The sequence below is a fragment of the Lontra canadensis genome, unplaced genomic scaffold (genome assembly GCF_010015895.1).
Source record: "Lontra canadensis isolate GAN:19392208 unplaced genomic scaffold, GSC_riverotter_1.0 scaffold75, whole genome shotgun sequence".
NCBI classification, from domain to species: domain Eukaryota; kingdom Metazoa; phylum Chordata; class Mammalia; order Carnivora; family Mustelidae; genus Lontra; species Lontra canadensis.
Window position 1 is genome coordinate 9,916,959 of NW_022631069.1, and position 26,765 is coordinate 9,943,723.

A 26,765-nucleotide genomic window follows, 5' to 3' on the forward strand; every position below is an offset into this window, starting at 1 on the left:
GGCATCTCTGTGGGAGCAGTGTCGTTCCTTTTTGCCACTGTGAGAGAAAATTTTTTTCTCCTGTTTTACATGGCTGAAAAACAAAAATTAATGGTAATTTTGAATGTGTGTTTAGAAACTGCCCCTCATCTAGATGCAGGTGTGAGCTGTCCCTTGATGAACTACCTTCTCCCTCTCCTTGTTTTCTCATCCTCATCTGGCTGGCTGGCTAGCTCGGTTGTTTGGAGGACTGCTAACAAGCCTGGCTCACCCCCTTCACTGGCTAGTTAGCTTCCCATCTCAGCCTGCTCACTCACAAAGGTATGCCCTCAGCCAGCATTTGTTCTACTGATGTTAGGTTAGGAGCATTATCTTTGAAAGTAAAGTGTAGCTTATCATTGTATAAAATCTCGGGCTTGATGGTAGCAGAAGAGATGATTTCTGGAGGTTTCAGCGATAGGGTTGAGCACCGTAAGAAAGGTTGGACACATCAGACTGTCTACAGTGGTCTGAGCTTTTAAGTCCGGGTGGAGAACTCACCATCCCTCACCTGTGATCAGCACCGTGGCCCTAAGAGGGCTTTGGGTTGGTGACTCTAGAGGCCAAGGGTGCGTGCACCTGAGCTGGTATTTGAATAGGGATCCCACTTAGGAGAAGAAAAAAGTCTGGAGAGTTCTGGCAGTTCTAAGCTGGGCTCAGAAGATTCAGTAGATGAGCTATAACTGAAATTTAGAACTTGCTGTCTGCCTCTGAGTAGGCTTTCCAGTGGGTACCTCTCTAATTCCTAGGTTTGCCTCTGGGCCTCTCCATGTCCAAGCTGGCCTTTCATCCATGACACAGTAGTAACAGGCTGGCCGCCTCCAGCCCTTGCACTGGCTCTCTACACTGCAGCTGGTTCTCCCATGGCCTGGGTCACAGGACCAGGATACAGAGGGGAGTGCGGAGCTGTCCACACCCACCCCAGGTGGCAGGGCTGGCCGGAGTTTCAGTCCGTTCTCTCTGTTCGAGGCCAGTCCTCCAAGTAGAGAGGTCCTGTTTCCCTTCAGGAGGCTCTAAGAACCCTGCCTCCACACGCAGAGGTTGTGGAGCTCTCCCTGCTTGTTGTTGGTATTTCCCCCTCGCCCCATCTGAAGCCCGGATGCTTGGAACTGCTAAAGTCAGAGCTTCAGCTTTTCGACTTTGCTACTACCTGGCCTCAAGCAGGGAGGTAAAAAGGGACTTAAATGCCCTTTGAACAAAACCAAAGTGTAAGACATGCCGCATGACGGAGTACTAGGGAGGGCCAGACCTTCAGCGCTGGCCTTCAGCAGGGGCCAGACATTCGGTTTCATCTGCCACCCGTGTACCCAGCGGCTCTGGGAGCACCGTCCTGTCTGAGCAGAGCCGGGCCTTGCCCTCGCGGAGGCTGACCGACACGGCAGGAGTATGTTGGTTCCTTGGTTATGTTGCATTATAACAATAAGAGTCACAACATTAATTTGAAACTGTCTTCAACAACTGGCTGTATGCATTTTTTCACACCAGTACATTCTTAAGCATCCTCGTTTATATAGAATAACATAAACTAATCTGTACCTTTATATATATATGTACATATATACATGTATAAACTGTATAGTGTACATGTTAATGATTTATTGATATGTCCCAGATCTTTCATGCAGTTCTCATCCTCTGCATGCCCTCAGTTTGCGGTCGGGTGACTTGAATGTTCCTCGATGATCCTGCCCACCTCCCGTGTTTGGACGTCTAGGGAAGGAGGGTTTTGGTCGTACCCTTCTTGTCCTCATGCACAGAAATGCTCAGGGTCCCCACGTGCCTGTTGTTCAACCCTCTCTTGTGTCTCGTTCCCTTTCTGAGCATGTGGTCCCTCCCTGTCCTGTAACTTCTCTGCCCCCATCCCCAGCTGTGGGACAGCTGCCTTCCTACTAAAGTGTAAAGCAGTATTAACATCATTACTGCATGTGCGCTAAAAACCCAAGTCTTCTGTTCCCTTGGGACAGAAAATTGCATGTGGGGTGGGATAATCAAGTTTCAGTGACCCATGTCAGTTACCCAACAAAGCCAGACCCCATAGCAAAATTCCACAAAATGGAAATCAAACTTAAATTTCTTTATTAGCATTGTGTAAATAAATCTGGATGTGTTTAACTTTGTACTGGTAATTTTCTGTATATTTGCAATATTTGGGTTAGAAATAAAACAGACTGGACTTTGTTACCTGACCTATGGAAATGACTAAGCTACAGTTTGTTACCATGATTTCCCAGTTTTCTAGCTTCAGAAATCAAACTCCAGCAACCGGAGAATAAACCAGGTAAAGAGCCAGGCCTGCATTGGTAGCGTGAGAGGTACTAGGTAAGTTGTGGGGGAAAAATTTAGTTTTTCTTGTCCTTTGTGCCCCTTAACTACCTCCCATGGGTATTTGTAGGACCAGCTTTCCCATTCTTACTCCATATGCCCTCTCAGGGTGCGACTGCTAACCACTTCCTTCTGGATAGACGGCAGAGAATGACTGTCCCAAATTAGCTGTTCCCTTCAGGCAGGTTTGACAAATGACAATACTGGAAGCTTAAGTTCAGTACTTCCCAGTGGCCTCTCTCAAATTTCTCTTGCTGCTCTTGCTCATAGTCCTGCCTGATTCATTTCATTTAAGGACCTTTCAAAGAGTTGCAGCTTTCCTTGCTCCCCAAGTATTTCTTTTAGGAGAAGTTCCTGTCCACCTCCCTTGAGACTTTAGCCCAGCCTTGAAGACTGCGTCTGAGCCTGCCATCCTGGGTGACATTTCCAATGGATACTTACTCTGACACCATGATCTGAAGATGACGAGGCAGAAGACCTTCCTGTGAAGGAGCCGGCTATCTGGTGGAGGAGTTCCTCCCCTGGGAGATGGTGTATGGTAGTTTTATTTTCAGGAAGTCTAGCTAAGCTAGTGTCCAAAGTCTTCCCGCACCAGAGTCACTAGATTGCTTTTTCTTTTCTTTTTTCTTTTTTAAGATTTTATTTATTTATTTGACAGAATAAGAGAGAGATCACAAGTAGGCAGAGAGGCAGGCAGAGAGAGAGGGGGCAGTAGGCTCCCCACTGAGCAGGGAGCCAGTTGCAGGGCTCATCCCAGGACTCTGAGATCATGACCTGAGCTGAGCGCAGAGGCTTAACCCACTGAGCCAACCAGGCACCCCTAGGTTGCTTTTTCAAATGCAGATTCCTCAACCCCACCCAGACCCATTAAATTAGACTGTAATGGACAAACCCTAGGAGTCTACATTTTTAACTTGATTCTTTTACACCTTTATTGCAACAAAGGGCTCAGGCTGAAAGTCTAGGCCAATTTCATACCACCTGGTATGGGGACTCTGTATTTATAAGGGCTTTGGCTAGAGAAATCTAGGCCCCACGTGACAGGAGCAGCCTCAGAGGTCAAGCTCTGTAGCTCCGTCTCCGCCATCCCAGCTCCTGAGGAATAGGTTCCTGGGCCAGAAGTGCGTCTGCAGGCTGTTCTGGCCCTTGGCCCCAATACAAGCTGCAAAGAGTAGCAAAGGCTCCTGGGAAAGTATCGCTCTGCCTCCAAATTGAGGGCTAAAGGGAAAAATGAGTGTAAAGAGCCCATTCATTCAACTACACTCTTTTTTTTTTTTCCCCATAAAAGAAAAGGCTGGTGGAAGGAGGTGGGGATATGTGGGAACTCTGTACTTTCCATTCAACTTTACTGGGAACCTACAGCTGCTCTAAAAAGTAATGTGTACACACAGACACACACACGGGGATGCTGCTTTCTAGAGCTAGTAAAGCAGGGGTGTGATAGGAAACCGTTTGGATGTGGTGGACAGGACATGAGGAATGGTGACTTGGTAAGCCTAGACATCACACAGAACCTTCCTTTCACTTTCACTGTTTTCTCTTCAACATGGTCACGGTGTCAGCATTTCTGGTCTCAGAGCCCAGGGCCCTGCAGTTCAGAGTTCGTGATCTGCCCAGGGTCACCTAGATCCTGAGCGAGTGGCACAGCCAGAAGTGACACCCACACCCTCCGGCCTCTCGGCCCTGGCTCCCCTCCACCGTGGCTGCCTCTCACTCCGCCGGTGCTTTATCTCCGAGGCAAGGGAGCACTCAGAGGGCCACATGTCGACCTCACCTAAGAATAGCTCACATTTATGGAGCACTTAGTCAGCCACATTCTGCTAAGCACTTTACACAGATTGCCTCTTATAATCCTCAAAACAACCCTGTGGTCCTTATCCTCTCCGTTTTGCAGGTGAGGAAGCAGACCTAAGAGACAGTGACATGTGGCCAGTCACACAAGCTAGCTGGTGATGGAGCCAAAGGTGAGGCCAGCTGGTCTGGCTCCAGAGCGGACTCGGCCTCCTCCCACTACCACTAGGCGGTTAGGCGGAAGGGATGGGGACAGACCCCATAAAGGGCAAGTTGGTAAGAATTTAGAGCTCGCCGACTGTGGAGCTGAGAGAGTAGGAGCCCTTAAAGGTGTGCCTGCGAACCCGCTAAGCCTGCTAAGCCCGGCCCCCATTGTGCAGATCTGTGAGGGCAGTCAGGGGAGCTGTTTGAAGCTCAAGCCTCCCCGCCCTCCCCAGTGCTGTGCGAGGGCTGTCACCTCAGGCCTCCTGCGGCTATTCTGGGCTGCTGTCTGATCTCCCTGTCTTCCCCAGTCCCTGCTTCAGCCCTTCTGCTGAGAGTAGCTGGGTGGGAGAAGGCCAGGCCAATTACATAAGCCCGTGGCTGGGACCCTGGGAGGCCAGGCTGGAGAGCAGGTGCTTAGCCCCTCCCTCACCACCAACCGTGAAAATCTCCCGCTGGAGCCCAGCCTTGGGGTGGCCCAGCATGGAGGCAGTCACAGCTCTGGAGGTGCCCTCGGGATCCACACTGAAGGTGAAAGAAACGCACACCGCTGATGCTGAAGGACCCCCCGCTTCATCTCGACAAGAGTCCAGCAGCCCCATTCCCCAGCTCCTGCCCCGTATAGAAGGTGACCCATGGGGTTGGGAAGGGTGGGGCCGCTGGGTCAGTAAGAGTTGGGGAGGTCTCCCTAACACCCAGCTGCACCTCCTTAGCTTTGTGCAGAGGTGAACGGCTTCATGGGACAGGTACCCAGGATGGAGGAGCACTGGTTGGAACCCCCACCCCTTTCCTTGGTGGATTCTTATTTGCTGCTCAAGTGTCTGCTGGGTTTGTGCTTTTTGAGTGAGAAGTCAGTGAGTGGTATTTGCAGCCCTTTACAGTGACTAAAGATGATCTGTTTATGTTTGTACTTGTAATAAAATGTCCCAGAGACTGAGGACCTGGTATACTAATACCAGCCAGGAAGGGAATGAGGGGTGAGATGGTGGCCGTCTGGATTGGGGGGCGGCAATGAAAGGTTTCTAGCAACTGAGAGACTGGGCAGTAAACAAATAGTGCAGGATGCTCTGCCTGTCACCTGGCAGTGCCATGGGTCGAGGAGCTACACTAACGCTCCAGCTGGCTCCCAGGGAAATCCCCAGCCTCCTGGGGTCTGAGCTCCATGGAAGAAGAGCCCATCCAGGAGAAGTATTGGCCTCCCTTCCACAGTATTCTCTGTGAGCCTCTAAGCAAAGAGGTACTTTTGAGCCAGGAGGTGGTGGGTGGCCCTTCTAGTCCTGGGTATCCCTGCCAGCGGCCCCGCCACCCATTCCCCAGCTCCCCCTGGCTGAGGCCTCTGCAGCTCACAGCTCTGTGAGCTCTGTGATGTTCACTTGGGGTGTCGCCCATTGGGCCTGGCTTAGCTGGCCAGACATGGAAGGCAGGAGCCAGGCTTTTTCCTTCTGTGCATTAACCGGCAGGAGGGACCATGGGCACCTTACACATTTAAGACAGTTACCTGCACTAAGTCCCTACTTTGGGCCTCTCGACATCTTGAGTGCAGGGGATGGGAAGACTGCAAACAAGAAGCTCATGGAACCCCAGGGTAGGGGGAAGTAGGAGAAGACGACGTGATCTAGACTCTGTCCAGTGCCACCTCGGGCAGTCCTGTGCCCTTGGACAAGCCAACCAACTGCTCAGTTTCAATTTCCTCTCTGTAAAATGGTAATTAACAATATCTACCTAGTAGGGCAGCTGAAAGGATTATGGAGATGATCCGAAGTGCCTCAGAAGAGGCAAACTAAGATGTGAATAGATAATAAGGTATTTCCAAGTCAGGAGTGAAGACTAAGAGTTCTACCTGCAAATGGGGTTGACTAGGGGAAGCTGGCTACCTCCTGTCATCCTTATGGGAGACGCTGGGTTTTCGGGAGCTGTTTAGATGTCACAGGCAGAGAGCTGGCTGAGTTTGCTCCATGGAAAAGGAGGTCGAGGGAGCAGAAGTTACTGTGAGCATTGAGCCTGGGATAGTCTTTTTTTTTTTTTTTAAGATTTTATTTATTTACTTAAGAGAGAGAGAGAGCATGAGAGAGGAGAAGGTCAGAAGGAGAAGCAGCCTCCCCGCAGAGCTGGGAGCCCGATGTGGGGCTCTATCCCAGGACTCCAGGATCATGACCTGAGCCGAAGGTAGTGGTTTAACCCACTGAGCCACCCAGGCGCCCCGAGGCTGGGATAGTCTTGAGACAGCAAGCCAGTGTTTTCCTAAAAAGGTCCAAGGAATAAGCCACAGAGAGAATGAGAGCTGGGACTGCTGACTCCGGACTTGGCAGGTCTCCCTAAGGCCCTGGCAGACAGCATCCAACCCACCCACACTCCTCCCTCTGCTGTGAGTAGATGCTGTGGGCTGCGGTCTCCTGACAGCCCCTGGCCATCTCCAACAAGTGCAGCCTCAAGAGCCCCAGGCCTCAGGGCCACCAGCGCCAGCAGCTCAACTCATTAGCTTCCCAGAGGTCAGGGGTAGTAGGCACTGCTTGTGATAGTTTGCAAAGTATGTTTGATTCTGTTATCTGCTTAGGGAACACATGAGTTCAAATCCCAGCTCTGTACTGTGACCCTAGGCAAGTCAGTGAGTGCCCTTCTCTAGGCTTCCATTTTCTCATCTGTAAATTGAAGTGTAACCTTTTGATGGCTATGGACACCTAGGAAATTCTGACAACATCTGTGGAAGCTTATTCCAGGAAAAATACTCAAAAAAATTTCAGGGAACTCACAGAATCCCTGAAGCCCATTCGAAAGTCCTTCAGGGTACCATGGACCTGGCCTAGATGGTCCCTAAATTCCCGTGAGCGCCAAGGCCTTTTTTTCTCCTTCTAACACCTCCTCTATTTTATGCGGAGCACTGCGGGACCCAGAGAGGCCCTGTGGTAGGCATGGGAAACAGAATAGGCACCAGAAGCAGAAATTCATTTGCAACATCAAATTAGCCTGCAACTGTCTAACACTGAACTTTTAGTCAAGAAAGCCTGCTCTGTGGCTAAATAGGCAAAAGTAGGCAGCCGGCACTGGGAAACAATTTCCGTCTGCCTTCAGCACTACATGGAGGCACTGGGGCCTGGAGGCAGCACCTCCAGGTGGGAGGTGGGGGACAGGTTGCTCCCCCGCTGAGGAGGAGAGGAGGCTCTGAGACCCAGAGGAAGGGCCCATCTGCTGATTTCAGAATAACTGTATCTCCTTTCAATCTGAATTGTTTTGTCTTCCAGGCTTGGGAAACTGGATCCCATGCCTCGGAGCAACCTTCCTTCCTTTTCTCCTTCTTCCCTCCCTCCTTACTTTCCTATCCTCTTTCTTCCTTCTACAAATATTTCTTTTATGATTATTATGTGCCTGGCACTGTTACAGAAATTAACAAAATAGGCAAAAATAACGCCCCTTGTAGAGGTTCCATTCTAGTGTAAGGAGATAGACAATAAATAAACAAGTAAGATATATAATATGTCAGAAATGGGCCAAAAAATGGAGCAGAGGAGGATAGAAAGTGCTGGGGGTAGGAAACTTGTTTGCTATTTTAAACAGGATATTCAGTGAAGGTCTCATTTAAAAAGTACTATTTGAGTGGCAACTTAAAGGAGATGAGAGAACAATGCATGCAGATATTTGAGGGGAATGTTTTCTGTGTAGAGAAAATAGTCAGTGCAAAGGCCCTGAGGCAGGAGTGTGCCCTATGGATGGGGGCCACTGTGCCTGTAGCAGCTTGAGAGAGAGAATGATAGGTTTGGGGGCAGAGAGGTAGCAATACCAGTGTGAAGACTGACTCAACACTGAGACTGATGGGGCAGCCTGGGCAGGGTTTTAAGTGAGAACTGACATGACCAGGTATAGGTTTTAAGGCTTATTCTGAATGCTGAGTTAAGCATAGGCTATAGGCAGGCCTGAGACACTAGCAAGGTCATCAACTAAGGATGAGGATGAGGGAGAAGGTATGGGGCTTTTAGAAGAGGAAGGTATGCAGCAGTCACCGAAGAGAAGAGGAGGCTGAGTGGGAAGTCTGGAAGGATAGCAAGGGGGCTATTGGGAGTTAGTGGTCAGTGTTAGTGGCTCACAGTCAGCCTCTCTTGTATTTTTCCTCAGTGTGTAGATGCGGGCACTGAGTGGCTGGAAAGCATTTAACTGGGGTTGGCCATGGCGAGGAGAGTGCAGTGGAGTACCAGAGGATTAAGGGAGCTGAGTGGGTACACAAGGGAGTGAGTATAAGGACTGGACTGTAAGTTGGGTAGGAAAGAGCATGGTAACCAAGAGGGTGACGGGGAGTGCAGGAGTGGGAAGGTGTGGGTCAGAGGTCTCAGTGGTGCCGCAGGATCTGGTGCCAGAGAGCAGATCTCTAGCAGTGGAGACCGCGCTCGTCAGGAAATGCCTGTCGATGTAACAAATAGGCCTCAGAACTGAAGTTACCAAAACAATAGATGTTTATTTCTATTTATTTCTATTAAAAAGTTTCTCTATTTCTATTAAAAATAGTTCTGCATGCAATAATTTCAGCCCCCAGGCCTCTTCCCTCTTGTGGCTCTGCCACAAATCTCCTCAGACTAGTGTTACTCTTTTATGTCCTTCTGGTTTTTTTCTGACCTTAGTTTCACAGTCTTCAAGAAGCTGACACTCTTGTCCTTCACAAGGTGCTTCAGAGTTCACTTTTCCTATGACACTACTCCAGACAAGTTTCTTTTCTTCTTTTAAAAAACTTTTTTAGGATTTATTTTTGTGAGAACAAGAGAGAGAGCACAAGGAGAGAGAGGGGTAGAGGGAGAGGGGCAGAGGGAGAGGCAGGCTCTCCACTGAGTAGGGACCCCAATGTGGGGCTTGATCCCAGGACCCTGAAGGCAGATGTTTACCCAACTGAGTCACCCAGACGCCCTCCAGACAAGTTTCTGATAAGGCGAGCCATAGCTCGCCTTGTGCATTTGCTCTTTCTGGGTAGGTGTTCACTCATGCAGACACGTGCGCACACACACTCACATGCTCACACGCTCACACACTTACCTGAGTACATGCCCACTCCGTCGCACACTTGCACACACTCTTGCACAGGCACTCTCTCTCACACATAGGTGTACGCACACGCAGCCTTCATTCTTTCAATGCATCTGTCTTGTTCCTTCACGCTCCACACCATAAGTAATAACATCAACATGCAGTTCTCAGCCCTTAAGAAATTGCTGGAGGAAAGTCTTTAAAGGTGCAAAGAGAAATTTTAAGAAGATAGGAACACCTGTTTCCCATGAGCACAGAATAAGGAAACGGGGATAAACTTCAGCAGAATGGAGTTAGGGTAGAATTAAGAGGAATTTTCTAATCCAGAGGAGTCAAGATCTTTGGACTTTAAGTAGTAGTCTCCTTCTCTGCTAATGTTCAAGAAAGAATTAGCATTCTGTCTGAGAGAAAGACTGCTCAGAAGTCAATGTCCCTCAAAGCACTTTTCAAAATGCCTTTTCCCCAAGACTATGAATGGAAGAAAACCATGCTGTGACTGTCTCAAACCTGGTCTTAGAAGACCCAGGCTGTGCCACGGGGCTCTAGTCTCTTGGTTCACAGCTGTGCTGGCATTTGAGGAACAGAAAGACATTGGGCGTCAGGGAAAAGCCACGTTTCCCCAAGGTCGGTACAATTAACACCTCTCTTAACCACAGATGTGTGAAAAGAGGTGGCCCAAGTGAGCCCTCCGATTAACATTCTTAGCAAAGGGGCAGATTGCTCGCTTGCTCTGGCACACCAGAGGACCGGGCTGGAGCTGGGGAGAGCATTCCGCTGCCCGGGTGCCCCCAGCTGCCAAGTACTCTCCTGCCACCTCCCTCACTCTGTCAGCTGCTTTGGCCTCAAGCCCATCCTCTTTCCCCCAGCTGGGGTCTGGGAGCCTGCTGAGCACAGAATCCTCACCTACTAAGCCTCAGACTCACAACATTCTGCTAACGTAAGTTGTTCCCTGTCAGTTCATCATCTCGTCAGGGAATCCCACCTAGAAGCAAAGAACTGCCAGGGGAGCCCCCCGGGGAGGGAGAGACTGCCATCCCAGCGGTCCCCTTCTCCTCCATCTCTCTGCCCCTGCTGGTATCCCCTCTGCATCTCAGGGCCGTTCTGCTCGTCCTCCTTCTAAGGCCACCCTCTTAATTTATGTTCGTCATAAACCTATTTCTCTGATCATTCTCTTCAGTTCAGGTGAAACAATGGGAACATCTTCCAAGGTAGTTGTCTAAGAAACACAAGAGGTACGAAGTGGGCTGAAATCTATAACTCAGCTTGCACTTATCCATAGAAAAGCCCATTTCCCACCTGGGTTCCGAGCAGGGCTCAGACAGCACGCCTTCCAGGCGTGACAACCTGGGTTCCTTTCCTCACCCCAACTTGTCCAACTCTGGAGGGTGTCCCCTCTGTCTTCCCTTCTTTGCCTCCTCCTCCTAAGGGCAAGGTCACGGGCAGGGCCCTGACTGTGGTGGCCACAGGGGACAGTGGAGGGAACAGCAGAAGGCCCCAGGGGACAGCAGAGGCCCTGGAAGTGCGCAGAGACCCCGAGCTCAGAGAACGGGTCCTTCAGGCACACACTTCTAGACTGGGAGGCAGCCTAACTTCACCAATGTGTTTCTCGCTCCGAGCCCTTTCCCTCCTGTCTTCTTGTTCCTGGTGCTCGTCTGGGTCTTTCTGCGTCACACAGGCCGAGCAGGAGACAGCAGAGCCGGCTTCTCTCCAGCAAGCATGAGGGGCTATTTCCCCACCTGACAGTGGGGAACCAAGCCCAGCAAGATGAGGTTTTGACCCTCCTTTTCAATCGCCGCCCTCCTTTTTCAGAAAACCCTTAAGTCATATCCGCTTGTTCTCAACTCCTTGGTTGCTCGCCAAGACCGCCACAGGAGGGGAACACATCACACAAACACTTCTTCTGTTTTTCATGCCCCACCCCCTTCCAGACCGTCAAAGTCGAATAGAGGGCAAGTGGAGCAGTGTCGTTCAGCTGCCTGGGGCTGGGACGCTGTGGTGTTCTTAGGTCAGCCCCAGCAGCACAGGCAGGACAGAGAGCACGTCATTCAGTTCCTGCTTTTGCCAGGGCCCTAGGTGAGGTGTAGTCCAAGACTGCACCCCCCAGGGAGAAACGTAAACCACACAGTGAAAAGGGAAGATAGATCAATGAGATGGACGGGCGTGCGCTCAGTACCGTGTTTATATTCATTTGCAAAGGCTAAAAGTGATCTCAAGACGGTCACGGGGCTGGCCAGGGGAGGGAAGTTCCTGGTCTCTAAACACTGGGCTACGCATTGAGGTGTAGGAAGAACACAGTGAAAACTCTCTTTACTTGATTTTGAATTTGACCACTCGGAAGTTTGCATTGCGTCCTGTACATATTTAAACAGTCCAACTTATAAGTAAACGCACAAATGCTGTGGTAGAATGCTCAGGAAGGTATTTGCAGGGAAGTGTTCTCAGAAAGTTTGGAATCCTCTGTCAAACCGTTGTGCAGTTTGACAGCTGCTCCAACGAATTGTGGGGAGAGGCTGGGGAGTTGGTGAGACCTGAGGTGCTATCACGTTGCACTTAAAGCAACAACAGCAGGAGACCATGTGTGCCCCTGGAGAGGACACCAGAGCCCTAGAAAGCTGGGAAATGGTGTCGTGTAAGCCAGGCTCCCAAGGGAACCCAGGTGGGATGTTTGCACTTTCTCAGCCAAGGCCGCCCAAGGCTTCCTGTGAGGGGAGAGGTCATAGCTGGTTGGCCTCCATACCTTACACTCAGCACTTTCCTGAGCATCTCCTGCCTCCATCCTGGAAGCCAAGGGACAGGAGCTAATCCCTCTTCTCACTGGAACACACCTGGGAGATCAAGGAGTAGTGAGCAGTGGGCCTAGTCTTTCCCAGATCCTGTTCATACAAAGCAATGGTCCATGAACTGGAAGAGCACTGGGCAGGTCCCAAGTGGGGCAGCGTGCAGAGGAAGGGACCCAGGGGTCAGCTCCCTGAGCGGTGATGACGGTGCTTCCCTAGTGGGTCCTGTGTGACTCTGCCCTCAGAGTGGAAAGCTTTCTCCTCAAGCTGAGAAGTAGGGCTGACCCTTGGATGTCAAGACTAACATTGAAAGTGGCTTTGATAAAAGAAGTGCTGTTAAGGACAAACATAGGAAAGGGGCTGAGAGACAAACTGCACAGGCTAGACCATTCTGTGCGCAAACAGAAAAAAGAATCTCGGTTGATGAAAAGTCAGTAGTTTGAGAGTTACCCATTAAAAGAAGTAAGCATCAGGCTCACACTTCAGTGCTTTCTGCAAGACTTGAATGCTCTCAAGGGGATCTTTCAGCCAATCACTTTTGCCTAAATCCCAGTGAGACGATGGGAGCAATCTTCCCGTTCCCTAGGAGAGGCTGGATTTGCTGAGCACCTGGGTCATCTGCCCACGAGGTACAGCCAGATGGGGTCCACTTCCTCCGAGCTCTGCTCCTCCCACCCTAGGAGGCTCACCACCCACTCTTCTCCTTCCTTCCATCACTCAGAGCACCCCAAGATCTGGCTACCTCGGACCCTGAGGCAGACCTATATCCGGAAGGTCGGAGACACTGTGAACCTACTAATCCCATTCCAGGTGATCATGCTGGCCCCGTGCTGGGTCCATGTTGGGTCCACGCTGGGACCAGGCCAGGGTTGGTTTTTTGTTTTTTTTTTAAAGATTTTATTTATTTATTTGACAGACAGAGAGAGAGAGAGATCACAAGTAGGTAGAGAGGCAGGCAGAGAGAGGGGGAAGCAGGCTCACTGCTGAGCAGAGAGCCCGATGTGGGGCTCGATCCCAGGACCCTGAGATCATGACCTGAGCTGAAGAAAGAGGCTTAACCCACTGAGCCACCCAGGTGCCCCAAGGCCAGGGTTTTAATTTGGAAACGGATACTAAGAGTCTTGCTGGCACTGGGGCAGTCATGCTGGCCTGGAATGAAGGGGGCCATGTCACCATAAGTCTGAGGCAGAATGACCCTTCCAATTTGCACTCCTGATGTGGGTTTTGGGTTGGGCATGCCGCAGGTGACAAACTGAGGCTACCCTATGTCCTTCAGTCAGCAGAGTTCTGGGAGCGCTCAGTTTAGAGGGCTCTTGGGAGGTTAGGTAGCTCTAGTTAGTCTCAGCTGCCCCAGGTGACCTAAACCCAGAGGGTGGGAAACTCAAAGCCAAACCCCTTCGTTCCCCCATGATCCTTAAGCTGTTGATGAAAGATGCCAGTCTCTTGGGACAGCCCACCAATTTCTAACTCAAGGCATTTTCAGTTCAAGTCAAGTCACCATGGAGACCTGGGGTGGCTCTGACCACCCCGCATTGCGACAGGGAGAGTCATAAGCCCTCTTGGGTTTCCTCACAGTCCTTTCCCATTTCTTAGGGCAAACCCAAACCTCGAGCCACCTGGACACATGAAGGCTGTGCCTTGGATGCCAGCCGTGTGAGTGTGCCCAACGTGCTGACTCAGGTTGCTACCAGCTCAGTGTACAGCTGGGAGAGCTGGAGGCCACTGCCACCATTGACATCCTGGTGATCGGTACAATGGGGGCGGTGGGAGAGAAGTGGTCCTCAGGGGCTCCCTCTCCAGGCTAAAGAGGAGCCATCACAGAGAGTCGGGGAAGCTGGGGTGACTCCTCACCAAGGGTGGGGCACAGTGGTGGGTGAGGGGAAGTGTGGCTGAGCAGAGAAGGGGAGGGGCACTCCCGAAGTGGTTCCCAGGCATATGTGAGTGGTACCATGCCTGCTGCCATGCTTGGCCCTTTCAGAGAGGCCAGGGCCTCCTCAGAGTATCAAGTTGGTGGACGTTTGGGGCTCCAATGCTACTCTGGAGTGGACACCTCCCCAAGACACGGGCAACACGGCACTCCTGGGATACACCTTGCAGAAGGCTGACACAAAATCTGGGGTGAGGCCAGCTGGGAGGGAGTGGGGAGAGAGGAATAACGCTTTCTGGAATGGGGCTCTGGTAGCTCTGTGCAGTGGGCTGAGGTAGAGTGAGTTCACAAAACAGGGGTCTCATTCACGACATCTTCTTGGGACCCCTAAGCTGTGGTTCACGGTGCTGGAGCATTATCACCGCACCAGCTTCACAGTCTCCAACCTCATCGTGGGCAACTCCTATGCCTTTCGAGTCTTTGCTGAGAACCAGTGTGGGCTCAGTGAGACAGCCCCCATCACAGCTGACCTTGCCCACATCCAGAAAACAGGTAGGACCTGGGGCCTGGGAGCCGGGAAGAGTTGAGGATGAAGAGTAGAAGAGGGCTGGGGCTCTCAGGCACTACAGCATGGCCCTTCTTGGTCCCCTCAGCAACTGTCTGCAAGATCGAGGGGTTTGTGCAGCGAGATTTCTCTGAAGCCCCAAAGTTCACCCAGCCTTTGGCGGACTGCACCACAGTCACCGGCTATGACACCCAGCTCTTCTGCTGTGTCCGCGCCTCTCCCAAGGTGAGCGGGAGTCCGGCCCGAGGGCCAGGCCACGCCACTCCCTGCTCCTGCCCTAATCTCCACCGTGTGGAAGAGTGTTCTAACCACATCATTGTTCCCCCTACTTCCACCCGCTGCCCCTTCCACAGAGGCTCAGGCAGGTTGTGAACAGTCAGGGCACTTAGAGTCCAAGACAGGCTGATGTGGATATGGATGTGGATGATGATTTCCAATTTCCTTTTCCAATTTCCTCATATATGAAGATGTCACTTACTTTTCAAATTTCAAATTTCCAATTTCCTCATATATGAAGATGTCACTTACTGGTCTGCTGGCAGCGGGGTGTGAGTTCAAGTTGTCTCTCTGGCAGAGGCGATGGAATCTCCCTGGTTTCTCCTTCATCACCCACTATGCCTCACCTGTTCAGGGCCATCTGTATGCCAGGTGTCTGGAGTTGAGGCCACAGCCCTGAGCAAGTCTTTGTTCAATCTGGTCACTGTCCTTCTGATTACCATACTGCATAAAACAGCACTAACAACCTTACTAAGTACGTTTTGCATAGGAGTCCTGGGCCAGGCTGCATGGAGATCGTCTCAGAAAGAGAATGTCAATAAGCACACTCTAGAAACTACTTTCTAACCAGAGGAGCAATAGTGAGTCCCAAGCCAACAGTGGGAACAGATTATGAATGATTCAACAATGTATATACAAAAAAGAGGAGATCCTGAGGCCCGGTACTTGGGATCCATGAGGGGGCTGCTCATGCAGGATGGGACAAAGGTCCCACCTTTTTTCTAGTCAGGAATACTTGAACAAGGCAAGGTGTCAGGTGCTTTTTTAAACCAACAGAAGGAGCTTAGGAGGCTTTTGAGGGTACTGGAAAGGGAGCACCTCCCCAAATGTAAGGCATGGGGAGCTTTCCAGAAGACCATTATCTCTTCTAGATCCCGTGTCACCCGTTCTTAAGGCACCCTACTCCTCCCACTTCTCTGGCCCATGTCCCCAGGCCTTGTAGGCGAGGAGTCCCAGGGATTGAGCACAGAAAGAACAACTGGTTCTCATCACTCCTGTGCTGGCCCCTCGTCTTTATCTTCCAGCCAAAGATCATCTGGCTGAAGAACAAGATGGATATCCAAGGCAACCCCAAGTACAGAGCTCTCAGTTACCTGGGAATCTGTTCTTTAGAAATCCGCAAGCCTGGTCCCTTTGACGGGGGCATCTACACTTGCAAGGCGGTTAACCCCCTGGGGGAGGCGTCTGTGGACTGTCGGGTGGATGTGAAAGGTAAGGGCAGAACTCATCCCCTCTCTCCACAGCTGGAAAATTCGGGGGTGGAGCTACAAGCCTGCAGGGAGCAGGGCTTGGCTGGCTCCCCGTGCAGGTGCTCTCGGCCCTGTTAACATCAGGATGGATGTGAGGAGCCGTTTTTATCCTCCAATATTTTATTTCTCTCCAACATTATTCTGTAATACAGGATTGCTAGTTCCATTCTGCAAAGGAGAAACCTGATGCACAGGGCAGTGATCGGTTTACCCAAGATCCCCAGCACTGCTTAAGTGAGGAGTCAGCACTGTGGTGGAAAGAGCACAAGCCTCCTGGCCTTCGCTCAGATCGTTTGTCTTGAAATTATACAGTCTTTGACTGAGTCCAGGAAAGCTGCAGCTGTCTGTTAGGACTTGCCCCTCTGGTTTGTTAAAAGGGAGAATTGCACATCCTCTCTACCTCTTTTAAAGTATTCATTCATCCACCCATTCCTGTGCCCTTGTTCAGATCTCCGTCATTGCATTTAGCGTATTGTTATGTAAGTGCCTGTTTACTGATCTGTTTCTCCATTAAACCAAGAGCACTGTGAGGGCAGGGACATTCTGACTTGCCTTTGTCATCATCGCCCACCCCCGCCAGCGCTGAGCCCAGTTTCTGACACACAGTGGGCACTCTCTAAGTGTGCATAGCATGAATTAGGAATGAACAGGCCATTGCACGCCCTATTTTTCCCCATGCGGAGACTCCTAATTAGCACCATGGACTCTGGAGAGACCTATTCCTTCCCAGTGCTCCACAAGAGGGTTTCCCAGAGATTTCGGAGATGTTAACTCTGAGAAATGTCTGAATTCTTGCAGCTCCTCATTGAGGCTCCCCAAGAGGATTAGGGCAACTCTGACAAAGGTAAGGAAAGAGGGGCTGGGGTTCTGAAAGGAGTAGGTCATGTTTATGACTAGTGTTGAGTCTGAGACAGACATATATTCCTGAATCTTTCAACCATGCAGCCAGTGGTGACTACTTTCCTCTTAACCACTTTCTTTGGTAAGCTACCACTATCATCTCCGTGAAAGGAATTTACTATAGATGGTACTAGTTGTGTCACATCCTCTATCTATCTCTACTCAAGTTGATGACAGGTGTTAAACCTAAGGGACCTCTGGAAAGGGATGACAGCACCTACCTAACTGTAAGCGGGTTCTGTGGGAGGGAGGTGGGCAGGCACTATACGAAAAGTCATCAAGGGAACAATCAGGAGTGGAGGATGGACGGTCACCACCAGCAAGTGGCAGCAGCATGGAAAAAGAGACAGGAAGCTGCTTTTAGTCATTGTTTCTACCTCAGAATCATGAGCATGGTGAGAAACAGATTAGTTTGCTTATCTTCTGCTTTGAAGTTTATGGATTCCCTCCCTTCTGAGAGAAGAAACCACTATTATCATCATGCCAATAATAATTGAACATGTGGGCATGTGGTCCCAAGCAGCACATTACCGGCAAAGGGCAACTCAGATCACCGTTTAAAATGGGATAGCGTGTTCAGGTTCTGAATCACGCACAGTAGAAATGCTGTGTACAAACTGATGAGTGGGGTGAAAAAGCAGCTCGTGGGAGAATTAAGGAGAACTGGTTCCCAGTGTCTCCTTGGACTTGCAGTTCAGGGCTGATGAAGATTGAGAGAGAATACCAACCTAGAAGCCATTTATTTGAGTCCATCATCGATAAAGAGCAAATAAAAACCCTCAGGGATGCATTAAAAGCACAGACTTCTCAGGAGAACTCTCTTGGCCAGTTGGCTTGCAAAGACAGTTCTCTGGCCACCCCTCAGTCCCCTCTCTGGGCTAATGTTAATGTCACATTGGGGTTAGCCTTGTCAGGGGGACTTGCTCTGCTACCTCTCTCTCAGCCAGCACGGGCAACACAGCAAAGTAGAGAAGTGACAGCACAGGACCCAGGGACCAGGGAGAGGATTGCCTCAGCATCCTGGATGTGCGCTGGGTGTTTGCTGTTACAGCCACAACATACTCTTTCTTTTCTGTGCCTCCAGGAAGCCTGACTGTGGTGAGACTGTGTTCTCAAGGAGCTCCAGCACAGTGTCTGCTTTGGACTAATCTAAATAAATGTGTGGATCCTCAGTGCCTCAGTGTCCATCCGTTTGAGCCACTCTCTATGGGAAAAACATAAGAAAAACATTTAGAACATTGGAATCCTTTAGCCAGACTGTATGGAATCTGCAGACCCTCACACTCCTCTTTCTCCCCATACCCACATTCTCTTCCGCAGAGGTTTCTAACACCGTCCTTTTGTCTAGAGTCTATGCCAGAGCTGAATTCAACTCTATCCAGTGCCTGGTGCTAAAAGAGATGCTGAACGTGACTTGTACTCTTCCTCTCTGCACTTTCCAGTATAAGGTGGAAAACAGGACGCACGTCCATCACAGAGACACATAAACACGTCCATAGCTAATTAAAGACAGGGCACTGAGACTTGAAGGCTGGGAGATACTGAAGAAAGTAGAGCAGTCTCATTAAGTCCCGGGGAAAGAGTAAAGGTGAGGTACCCTTTCCTACATGTTTGTTTTCATTCTTATAATGAGTAAAATATTAAAGGCATTCTATGATGGAGTCTGCAAAAGAGAGCAATTCCTCCCATCCTGGCTAGGATGGGCATAGTGCTCTTCCCACCAAGAGCTGGAGTCTATTTCTCCTCCCCTTGAACCTGGACTATCCATGTGACCTCCTTCAACCAAAAGAATATAGCGGAAGTGATGCTGTGATGGTCTGGGCCTAGACCTCAGGAAGTCTAGTGGTTTCTGCTTTTGATTCTGGAGGTCAGCTCCCATGTAGAGAATCTCAGGACAGATTACTGAATTATGAGAGGCCACAGGCAGGACAGCCAAGCATCCTAGCCGACAGTCCACACCACAGCCCCTTGGCATGTGTGGCCACCTAAGACCCTTCAAGCCCTAGTCAAGCCCAACCTACTCCCAGTGGAGCAGAGACAGATGGTCCTTACACAAGCCTGCCCAAATTGTAAAATCATGAGGTGAATGGTTGCTGTTGTTTCAAGCCATAAAATATCGGGCTGGTTTGTTACACAGTAATCCGTAACTAGAACAGCCTTCTCTGCATCAGATACTGGATGTCAGGCTTTATCTCTTTTAATCCTCACTTTTCACATGAGACACTTGAAGTTTATAAATTGCTCCAAGTCATGCAGCCGGTAGTAGAATTTGAACCAGGTCTGCTTGACTTCAAGCCTTCCCTCTTTCCTCTCCCCTCTTTCACCCAGTGACCCTCACACGGTAGTGGGTCTGGGTTGGGATCATGGGTTTAAGAAAGAAAAGATTCCTAGGAGATAGTAAATCTTAGACAAGGCTTTGAAGAGGGAGGGGGACTGTTTTGCCTGAGAAGAGTGAGAAGGGCTTTTCTGTTCAAAGCAAAGGTCTATTTCCAATTGAGGCAAAGTGTCTGTTCCAGCTTTTCTCAACAGGAGCACTATAAGAATGAAGTCCCGGTGCCCCAAAGGCATCCATCGTATGTCATAAATTAACTTCTTCTATGCATTCAGAACATTACTAATTATGTAGCATCTTGGGAAAGCTGAGAAAGTAACCACACAAATTATTTGTAGGGTCTAATGCCCTTGCTGAGAATGCTGGGGTGGGGAGAGAAGGGGCCCAGAGTCCAGAGCCAGCTAGTCATGTGCGCAATGGCCAAGAAGCTCCCCAACTCCCTCCAGCTAGGGCAGGGCCTAGGTCAGAAAGGAGTAGAATACTCCCAGCTATGATCCCCTAAGAATCAGTTAGACCTCTGGCCTCTGCCCACAGCCCCATTCCTCAGCTGTCTGTTGAGTACTCAAGGACCATCCCTTACAGTTCATCTATTCTGAACCTTCATGATAAAGTCATTTATGCACTCAACACTATGGAGTTCCCTCTGAACTAAGGTCTACCACCTGCCTGGGAGGATGCAATCTCTTTGTTAATTCATTTAACATTTATCCAAAATCTTAAACATCTGTTCATATATCTCATTTTGGGGTTGAGCTAACGTGGACAATTCTCAGAGTAATGGCCTTACGCTGAGTAAGAACTCTCATGCCTGAAATCTGTATTTTCTGATTTTATTGTTATTTTGACGGTGGAGAAAGTTCAGTTGCTTTTTCTTTCTGGTACTGCAACAGCTTTCAAAATCATAATTTGGTGACAGGATTTTTTTTTTTTTTAAGATTTTATTTATTTGAGAGAGAGAGCATGAGTGAAGGGAGAGAAAGAGGGAGAAGCAGACTCCAGGCTGGGCAGGAAACCCAATAGGGGGCTCCACACCAGGACCCTGAAATCACTACCTGAGCCAAATGGAGGGAGCCCCCCAGGCACCCCTGGTGACAGGAAATTGAGGACGAGTTTCCTTAGGAGAAACAAACAGCCAATTTGCTAATTAATGAGCAGCTTCTCTCCTTACACTCTGCTTCACCACCAGCTGTCTGGAGAGAGGGAGGCACCCGGCTCCAGCCCTCCCACCTCCCCAGAACCCAAATGCTACAAGCTACTGCAATTCCGCCTTCACCAGGAAGCCTACAGAAACCCAGGCAACCCTCTTCTCTCAGCTCTGCTGCCCACAAGCCTGCAAGTCCAGGGCCTCCCCACCCAGCCCCTCAGCCCCTCACTGAATCCCAAGGTCTCTTTGCTGCCTGTGGCATTTACTTCAGGGACAGCTCACGCCTACAAACCTCACCACTCGACCTCATGGCTAAAAACTAGGAAGGAACCCCCAAAAAAGGCCTGTAAATAGCCCAGATAACGGTCATAAACTCAGGAGACCAAAGCTCTCCGGCCATTCTTCTCGATTTTTAAAACGTTTCTAAGAAGCCCTGGTAACTGGTGGCCCAGGCTAGTCACAGGCAACCGCTGGGAAACAACAAAGAGGGAATCTCTAATGAGTAGGCTTAAGCATTTCACAAACACAGCTTTTAGTTTGAAAGCGTTTAGAGGCACGTTCAAAAGCCCCTGTGGCACGCGGCCGAAAGCTCGAGGGAACATAACTGATGGTCAGGATCCTCACTCCGCGGGGAAGAGAGGGGCTGAGTATGCTCAAGCCTGCCTGCCTGTGACGGAGGGGTCTCGGGTGAACTGGACCCACACCTCCCTGCCAGAAAAGCCTGTTTTGTTTTGTTTTGTTTAAATTACACCTCCGCTACCTCACGTTCCGAAAGTTCTCGCTTAAAAAGACGATGGGAGATGTACTTCTTACGGATCCTCAATATACCTAAGATATAAATGTCTGGGTGCTCCCGCAACTTGAAAAAATCACAATTGAGGAAATCTGGCAAATGTGGTGCTTGCAAACCAAGTAATCCTCCGGAACCGAATTCCCTCGAGCGCGGCGTTAGTTCCAGGCCGGCCTGGTGAGCCCTGGCTCCGCCCAGCTGGGGGAGGGGGCGGAAAGGAGGCGGGGCTAGCCGGGCGCGAAACCTACATTCATTGGCCAGGTCCCTCGCGCCGCGCCACAAGGCCCCGCCTGCTCCGTAGGGAGGTCTCCCGGGCACGCGCGCGCGCTCGCGGACTCCCCGCTTCAGCCCTCCGGATGGAGTCTTTCTTAGAGCCGCTCTCCGCACGGTCCCCACAGGCAGACTTCCGGCCGGCTGCCTGTCGCTGCCCCGCCCCCTAGGGGGCGGGAAACGCTGGGATCCGCCAATCACTGGGCGTCTGTAGTAGAAGTGGGTGGAGCCTAAGAGATTCGAAAGGAGCCCCACCCCTTCGGGGGTGATTCCCGGGACTAAATAGTGGGAGGCAAGCACCTTCGGCGAGAGGTGAGGCGGGGCGGAAAGTAAAAAGCGAGGGTGGGCTGGAGGTGTGGTGTGGGTGTGGTGCCGTGGGAGTGGAGAGGTGATTTGGGGAGAGAAAGAACCGGAGGATGGTGGCGGGGAAGAAGATAGGGGGTGCACACTGCCCCCGGTGAGGAGAGAGCTGGTTGTAGGGGGGCAGCCGGGCAACCTGGGGAAGGGGGATGGTGCGCTCTCCACACCTTCTCTGGAGGTAACAGGGCTGTTAAAAGGGCAGGTGCTACTCCTGGGATTCTTGCTTTACCTCCAGCGTGTTCCCCCACCCCTGGCTTGCACCCTGAGTCTAGCTGGGAGCCTTGGGCAGGGTGGAGACCTGAAGAAAGGAATATTTTCTCTCCAGCTCAGGTCTCATCTGACTCGTGCTCCTGCTGGCTGGAACATGGAAGATTTGGAGGAAGGTAAGGAAAGTAAAGAGGAAAGAATGAGGGCGCTGCGATTGAGAGCCCTGTTGGCAACCTGAGGCTGGCATTCATTCCCTCCTCCCCTACAGATGTGAAGTTTATAGTGGATGAGACCTTGGACTTTGGAGGGCTGTCACCATCTGACAGGTACCATCCTCTTTGACTTTCTTGCTTTCCTCCAACAATGCCTCTTTGTCTCTAACCCCTTACTGCTGAATTATTGGTCTGTGGGGTCTGGGTAATGTAGCAGGGTTGGGTGCCTTGCGGCTGCTGGGGGCATTGTTGACATGAGCCTCAATGACTATTGGGGGAAGGGAAAAGCGATAAGCTAGAATGAGATTTCAGGATATTAAGAAGGGTAAATGGATTTGCTGCATCTTCATCCTGGCATCATTTCCAATGTCAGTAAGGATTAAAGGCCTATTAGGCCTCATAGGACCAGGCGTCTCATCACGTACAGGCCAGATCTCACAGCAAGCATAGGCGTTGGGGTTTGGGGTTGTATCCCTGGCTCTGTTGAGGGGGGTGCCCGGTCTCCTTTGCACAGTCTCTTGCTCTCTTCTTTGTGGGCATGGTGCCTGGTTTGTTTTCTGTCTCAGTCGTGAGGAGGAAGACATAGCAGTGTCAGTGACTCCAGAGAAACCCCTCCGAAGAGGACTTTCCAATCGAAGTGACCCAAATGCAGTGACCCCAGCCCCCCAGGGGGTGAGGCTCAGCTTAGGCCCACTTAGTCCAGAGAAGCTGGAGGAGATTCTCCATGAGGCCAACCGACTGGCAGCCCAGCTGGAGCAGTGTGCCCTGCAGGAGCAGGAGAGCACTGGTGAGGTCCTGGGGCCTCGCAAGGTGAAGCCCAGCCCTAGGCGGGAGACCTTTGTGCTGAAGGACAGTCCTGTCCGAGACCTGCTGCCCACTGTGAGTTCTTTGACTCGGAGCACCCCCTCTCCAAGCAGCCTGACACCCCGACTCCGGAGCAGCGATAAGAAGGGGTCAGTCAGGGCTCTTCGGGCAGCATCTGGAAAGAGGCCCTCCAGTGTGAAGAGGGTAAGTTTGAAGGGTCTGGGTTGGATGTGTCCCTTCAGGCACAATGTATGACTTGGTATAGCCCTAGAGTGGTTTCCTTTTTTGTAAAATGGGGTTAGTAAGATTCTACCTCAGAATTATTGGAAGTAAGCAAAATACTGTAAGCAAAGCACTTACCACAGTGTCTGCACATTTCTATGTAGTGTCTATAATAAGCTTACGGTAAACAATATTGGTGAGGATGATGATGTTGGCAGCTAACGTCTGCCCTTCCTTACTGGGATGTAGGCAACTCTCCACCTCTATTTCTCAAACAGCCAGCAGAACAGATTCTTTTTCCATTCTAGTTCTATTTTTTCTCTCTTTGTATTTCAGGAGTCACCCACTTGCAATCTGTTCCCTGCATCCAAAAGCCCAGCATCTTCTCCTCTTGCCCGGCCCACTCCCCCAGTCCGGGGCAAAGCTGGACCCAGTGGGAGAGCAACAGCAAGTGAGAAGGCTTGGACAGCAAAGCTGTGGGTGAATGGGAGGGGGGAAGGATGTGGAGCTGACCCTCTTAATTCCTCTACTTCATTCCAGCAGGCCCGCCTCCCGCTGTCAGACCAGTCTTGGCCCCACAGCCTTCTACCAGCAATTCTCAGCGCCTCTCTCGGCCACAGGGAGCAGCTGCTAAGACTTCCAGTCGACTGCCTGTTCCCTCGGCTATCCCCAGGCCTGCCAGCCGAATGCCACTCACCAGCCGGAGTGTACCACCCAGCAAAGGTGCCCTGCCTCCAGCTTCTCTGCCAACTCGGAAAGGAGTTCCACGACCAAGCGCTGCAGGGCACAGAGGTGAGGAAGAGTGGACATAACAGTTGGAAGTCAGGAGGAAGAATGCTTATCCTTGTCTAGCTTGAATGTATCTCCCCACCCCCCCCAGAGCTGGGAACAGTGACCACTTCCTCCCCCCCGCCCCCAGAGCTGGGAACAGTGACCACTTCCTCCATCTTCATTACCACTCAATTTGAAGATGGCGAGACTGAGTTAAAGAGAGGATGTGGGCCCGAGCAAAGAGTTTGAACTGTGGTTCTCAAATACCTCATGTTTTTTACCTTGGGTAGGAAGAAAGGCACTAATCCCAAACTCTGAGAAGGTCACTTGAACTCTGTGCTAACTCATTTCTCTTGTCCACCCCCATCAAGTTCCCATTTCTCAGCGACCAAATCTTCCTGCCCCTGGTGCCACCCGCAGCAATCTTCAGCCCCCCAAGAAAGCTGCAGTCCCAGGACCTACCAGGTAAGATCAGTTGAGATGCTCTCTCTCCCATCCTCTGGGCTTCCAAACTGTTGTGGACACCAGCCCTGAGTATTGTGTAGCAAGGTAGGAATGAGGAGGGGAGCCTGGAGAGGCAGGGAGTCCCATTCTTCCTTCCCTGAGAAACTTGAGCTCAGCAGGTGACAAACGGGCTTGCGGAAGAAGGACAATTTAAAGCAGTTCTTCCTTCTGATTCTTTAGGTAAAGAGATTAGGACAGCAAGCAAGAATTCCGTAGCAAACCACTACAGTCACTGCCTGGACTCACCTCTACCCGGCCTCCCAAGCCCTCTCATGGACGACAGGCCCCAACTCAAGCGAATCCTGGCCCAGGAGCAGGAGAAAGAGATCCCACCGGGGCTGGTGCCCCAGCAGTAAAGAGATGGGAGATGGGGTGGATTAGGGTTGAGCTGGAGGGGAGTCAAACCCTGTGAGTTGAAAGAGGATTAGGGAAAAGAGGTCGCCTCCTGACAGTGAAATTAACAAGCAGAAAATGAGAAAAGCCAGAGAGTAGTTTGTCCTCGTCCACCCCCCACTCTTGTGTTCAGTCTCAGAGAGTTTGATCTTCTTCCCAGGCATTGGTTCACTGGATATTTACATGTGAATGGCCTCTGTAGCTAACCGCCCCGCTCCCTGAGGAGCACCCTCTACTGGACTATAAGCCTGTTTGGAGAGGCAGAGGCAGGCACCTGGTTTCCTGCAAATTCTGTGACTCCTAACGGGCCAGTTGATGATAAGCTTACATTGGGCTGCGTTTTTCTAAAACAAAATGAATGTATTTTTCTAATCTCTGTATATGTGAAAGTAAATTCTCCAATTTCAAACAAATTTGTAGTAAACTCCTGTGTTATTCCGATGAGGGAGTCAGGACGAGCTTCCCAGGCTGGGCCTAAATAGGCCAAAGGGGCTTGTGTTGCAAGCTCATCAGACCGGGACCACCCGCCCTCACTTTGTTGGCATTAGATGGGAACGAGCTGCCTTCTTCCAGGATGCGTATGTTACTGAAAGGTCCAGATCAATGGAAATACATGAGTAAGGCTATCAAGGCAAGGTCTTGGTCAAATCGTTATTTATATCCTAAGCTTGGGTGACCTTTCCTGGCAAAAGCACAGAGCCTTCTGAGAATGCCTCAGCATCTAGTCTGCTGTGCTGATGAGATGAGGGGACGCTTTGGTGGGTACCCTAGTACTCCGTTTTGCTGACTGCTTTAGCAGAAGATACTGGAACACCTCATCACATTCTACCTTATATCATCAGAATTGTTGGGCCTAGACTTGAGGGCTGACACTAGGTTTTATAAACCTCTGCCATGCCTGGTGTTATGATTTGTATGTGGCAGAGAATTTCATTCATTTGTTGGAAAAATAAATTTGACTGCACGATGGTGGGGGGTTGGTGAAAAAATGACAGAGACTCATTTAACAGATTTTACTAAGGGTCTTCCTTTTCTCACACTTGCAACCAGAACCAAATCAATTCTTGTGAGTTTTTTTTGTTTTGTTTTTTTTAAGATTTGTCTATTGTAGAGAGCGAGAGCTGGTGGAGGGGGCAGGTAGGGGCAGAGGGAGAGGGAAAGAGAGGCTTAAGCAGACTCTGCCCTAAGCATCGGAGCCCAAGGCAGGGCTCAACATCGGGTTTGATCTCATGACCCTGAGGTCACGACGGGAGCCAAAACCAAGTCAGATGCTAAAAAGACTGCACACCAGGCACCCCTAATTCCTTGTGAGTTTTTGAGAGAACTTCCCTCTTTAAAGGCTGGGCTATGACTTAAGGAGCAGAGGGAGTGGAGCATCAGCTAGTGCCCCCCACACATATATGCCCATCAGTACCCTACTTAGGCATCGAAATGTTCTTTCCCAGACAGGGGCCCTCCACCGCTGTCTTCTCTTTTTTATGACTGATCTTCAGGTTCACCAAACACATTCATCTGTGTGACAGCAGCAGCTGCCTAGGCCTTTGCCCCTTTCCCTGAGCCTCCTGCAGCAACTCCTACAGCCTCTGGGATTCTAAGAATTGAGCTGGGGTAGGGGATGCGGAAACACCAAGTGTTTGGCTCTGGAGAAATTTGGCAGAGGCAAGAAAACCTTAGGGGTGTTCTCCAGCTGAGTCCTGAGCTGCCATCTGGTGAGCAGGGCCCTTGGTGACCCCCGACAGAACAGACTGAGGTGTGGCCAGCAGATGGCACCTGTGTGTGGTTTGG

At 50.6% G+C, this 26,765-nt stretch overlaps 2 protein-coding genes across 6 annotated transcripts; both read left to right on the forward strand.

Annotated features, from left to right (window-relative positions):
* Positions 1–4,611: 4,611 nt before the first annotated feature.
* On the forward strand, positions 4,612–18,147 carry MYBPHL (myosin binding protein H like). Its single transcript, XM_032881547.1, is given in 9 exon segments — positions 4,612–4,960; positions 12,835–12,923; positions 13,707–13,770; positions 13,773–13,862; positions 14,092–14,231; positions 14,373–14,532; positions 14,634–14,770; positions 15,847–16,033; positions 16,870–18,147. Coding segments are annotated over 9 exon segments (1,023 nt in total). The 5' UTR covers positions 4,612–4,815; the 3' UTR covers positions 16,881–18,147.
* Positions 18,148–21,631: 3,484 nt separating this feature from the next.
* PSRC1 (proline and serine rich coiled-coil 1) lies at positions 21,632–25,393 on the forward strand. 5 transcript variants are annotated; one of them, XM_032881552.1, is made up of 8 exons: positions 21,632–21,819; positions 22,193–22,250; positions 22,343–22,400; positions 22,853–23,294; positions 23,649–23,792; positions 23,986–24,104; positions 24,455–24,548; positions 24,768–25,393. In XM_032881552.1, the coding sequence occupies exons 2-8, from the start codon at positions 22,232–22,234 to the stop codon at positions 24,801–24,803; spliced, it is 912 nt and encodes a 303-aa protein (XP_032737443.1). In that variant the 5' UTR covers positions 21,632–21,819; positions 22,193–22,231; the 3' UTR covers positions 24,804–25,393. The 5 variants fall into 5 exon arrangements, with proteins under 5 accessions (XP_032737443.1, XP_032737440.1, XP_032737442.1 ...); XM_032881548.1 differs by having other exon boundaries at positions 21,635–21,819; positions 23,649–23,763; positions 23,853–24,104; positions 24,768–24,885; XM_032881550.1 differs by having other exon boundaries at positions 21,635–21,819; positions 23,649–23,763; positions 23,856–24,104; positions 24,768–24,885.
* Positions 25,394–26,765: the final 1,372 nt, after the last annotated feature.

Excerpts from the sequence above, each read along its gene's own strand:
- PSRC1 (XM_032881549.1), top strand. Across the intron at positions 22,401-22,852 it reads GGGCTGTCACCATCTGACAG|TCGTGAGGAGGAAGACATAG; the intron begins GTACCATCCTCT and ends TTTCTGTCTCAG. Across the intron at positions 23,764-23,852 it reads CAGTGGGAGAGCAACAGCAA|CAGGCCCGCCTCCCGCTGTC; the intron begins GTGAGAAGGCTT and ends ACTTCATTCCAG.